The sequence below is a fragment of the Phaeoacremonium minimum genome (assembly GCF_000392275.1).
Source record: "Phaeoacremonium minimum UCRPA7 unplaced genomic scaffold PA7_03_scaffold_591, whole genome shotgun sequence".
Classification (NCBI taxonomy): domain Eukaryota; kingdom Fungi; phylum Ascomycota; class Sordariomycetes; order Togniniales; family Togniniaceae; genus Phaeoacremonium; species Phaeoacremonium minimum.
Window position 1 is genome coordinate 5,550 of NW_006921493.1, and position 2,451 is coordinate 8,000.

Consider the following 2,451-nt stretch of genomic DNA (forward strand, 5'->3'; position numbering starts at 1 on the left):
TGAGCAGTAATAACCAATCTCACCACGCGAGTATTGAACATATAAATGTTGTTTTCTTTTATTCATCAAGTAGGTATTGTATCGTACATTATTAAGTCATCTCCCAATCGAGCCTCAAGCGCGGTGCGCGCATGCATACAAATCCCAACACCTGAAATAGTGCAATTGCCTTGGGGAGGGCATGCAAGTTCAAATGCTGCATGGCCGTCGCTAAAATCAAGTAGTTACAAGCCCATATCTAAACACCGAAAAGCGCCTTGCTTCAATCAAATCTCCAGTTGGCAATCAGACTTGCTTATTAGAAGTAGGTTGGTCAGCTCTCCCAGAGCAGTTCAACGACCTCGTCCATCTCCTCGCCAGCCTCCCAGTCGGCTTTGTAAACGTAGATCTGCCTGAAGCCACCAGTCTCTGTGAGCTGCACATCCTTTAGGCGATAGCTCCTCTTCTCATCCTTGCCGAGCTTGGGTCGTAATGGACCAACACTAAAGTCGTACTCAGGACCGTGGGGATGCCACGAGCCCTCCATCCTGCTGAGATCGACGCTCTCTACTCCATTCCGATAAAGAGAGATGGAGTACCCATTTGCAAAAAGTGTATCCTCTCCGAATTGCCACCTCTGCAAGAAACAATCGCCACATATTCCCGTCACCGCTGCCATCTTGTCGACGGGCTCCTTGTACCAGGACTTCCAGTGATGGAGAGACAGGGGCCGCACGCCTGACTCGTAGAAGCCAGAGACATCGCCGTGCATGTCATGTTGGAACAAGCCGGGGACGAGGGTCAATTTCGTCGTCGAGTGATCGTACACGCAGTCACGGAGGATTGCATCACCAGTGGGCAGGCGAGCCTCGGCTATGCACTGATGGATGTAGGGCTCGAGCTGGCGTGCCAATGACATGGTCAAAAAGATGCCGGCTCCGCCAAAGGCCATGAAACCCCAGGAGCGAACGCTGCCAAAGTCCTCGGACAAGGCGCCAAGCCACAGTGATTTGGTGTGGTCGTATGTCTTCAGGGCCTGGTTCAGAGGATAGAGGCTGGGGAAAAAGGTGTCGTCGTCGAGGACCCCGACCCATTTTGTATTTGGAGTTGTGGCATCTAGAATATCCTTGAGCATGGTGAAGTGATTCTGATCTGTGGTGAGAGAGGCATTTCCCTTTGCGGTGGACAAGATCACATCGGATTGGGCGTACAGCTCCTCGAGCGCAGTCAAGTTCTTGGCCTCGCCGTCCTTTTCGGCATCGACTATCACAGCGACAAGGGTGGCCTTGGTGCCGGTGAGCCAGTGAGCAAAGGCAGGCAGAGAGTCACCGAGACGTTTGTACGTGGTTGAGACGCCAAACACGAAATGATCGTACTGCTCCTCGGGATATGCGAATGGAACATGTAATGGGAGGTGATCGCAAGGGACGAACTCGACATGGGAGCACGAGGTCAGGTTGATGGTGGTCTTGTGGTTGATCAGAGGGCGGGAGATGTTGGCGACTACATCTCGGTCGACCTTGTCGGTCCCGATTGGGCGGATACACCTTCTCGAGTAGACAATGTTATCAGAGAGGCCGAGCTCGGCGCGGCGCAAGAACTCGACCTCGGGGATGCACTCGCCGGGCGCCAGTGGCGGGCGCTCGGAGGGCGCATGAGGAGGCTGGAACTTTTGGGTCTTATCGTCAAGGGGCTTTTCGTCGTGCTTGGACTGGTCGCCAGCCAGCTTGTGAGAGATGCTGTGGACGAAGGAGCTGTGGCGGAAGCGAGCCGTAGTCAGGAGGAAGATGCAGACAACGAAGACGACGAGGATGGGCAGAAGCCTCATGTTCGTCAGGCGCTGAGGAAGCAACATGGCGGCTGCAGTCGCATGACACTAACACTGACACTGGGGATGGAAGGTGGTCGCGTGTTGCTCTGGTTGCTCGAGAAGTGCAGCGTAGCAGCCCAGGCAAGGATGCGTCTGTCCTTTAGTCAAACGCAGGGTGCGCTGGACCGAGGGCGGCGTGCGGGCCAGTCCCGGTAACCACTGCCAGAGCGGCGAGATGAGAGACACGGAGAGGGCCTTTGAAGCGTCGTGGAACTCTTTTCGAGGCGGCGTGGATGATGTTGCGAAGCAAGAGCAATCTGGCCAGGTGAAAAGACAATGGAATGCCCAAAGGGAGAGCCGCCTGGTCTGGTGCTGGTGAAGAGAGGGGTTGGTTGTGTGTGGTGGAAGCGGCTAATACAGGTTTTGATGCCGTGGCCAGATGAGTCGTCGTTTGTTAACTGGCCAAGGTGCCGTTACCTCGCAAGCCTTGTATCGTGCCGTATCGTGTTGTATCGTAGCGCATGAAGTGAGAAGGTGAAGAGTCCGTACGCAGCTCCGCGAATAGGTGGAGAGTAGGCAGGCAAAAACGAAAGTTGGTCGGCGTGGAAGTGGGAGACGCAGAAAATGAGGCGATGGCTTGTGGTGGTGGTTGTGGTGGTGGT

The 2,451-nt window shown here is 54.8% G+C and overlaps 1 protein-coding gene across 1 annotated transcript; it reads right to left on the reverse strand.

Moving 5' to 3' along the window:
- Positions 1-313: 313 nt before the first annotated feature.
- UCRPA7_8333 (putative glycosyltransferase family 31 protein) lies at positions 314-1,834 on the reverse strand (the record flags this gene model as incomplete). Its single annotated transcript, XM_007920848.1, has 1 exon — positions 314-1,834. The coding sequence occupies one exon, from the start codon at positions 1,832-1,834 to the stop codon at positions 314-316; it is 1,521 nt and encodes a 506-aa protein (XP_007919039.1).
- Positions 1,835-2,451: the final 617 nt, after the last annotated feature.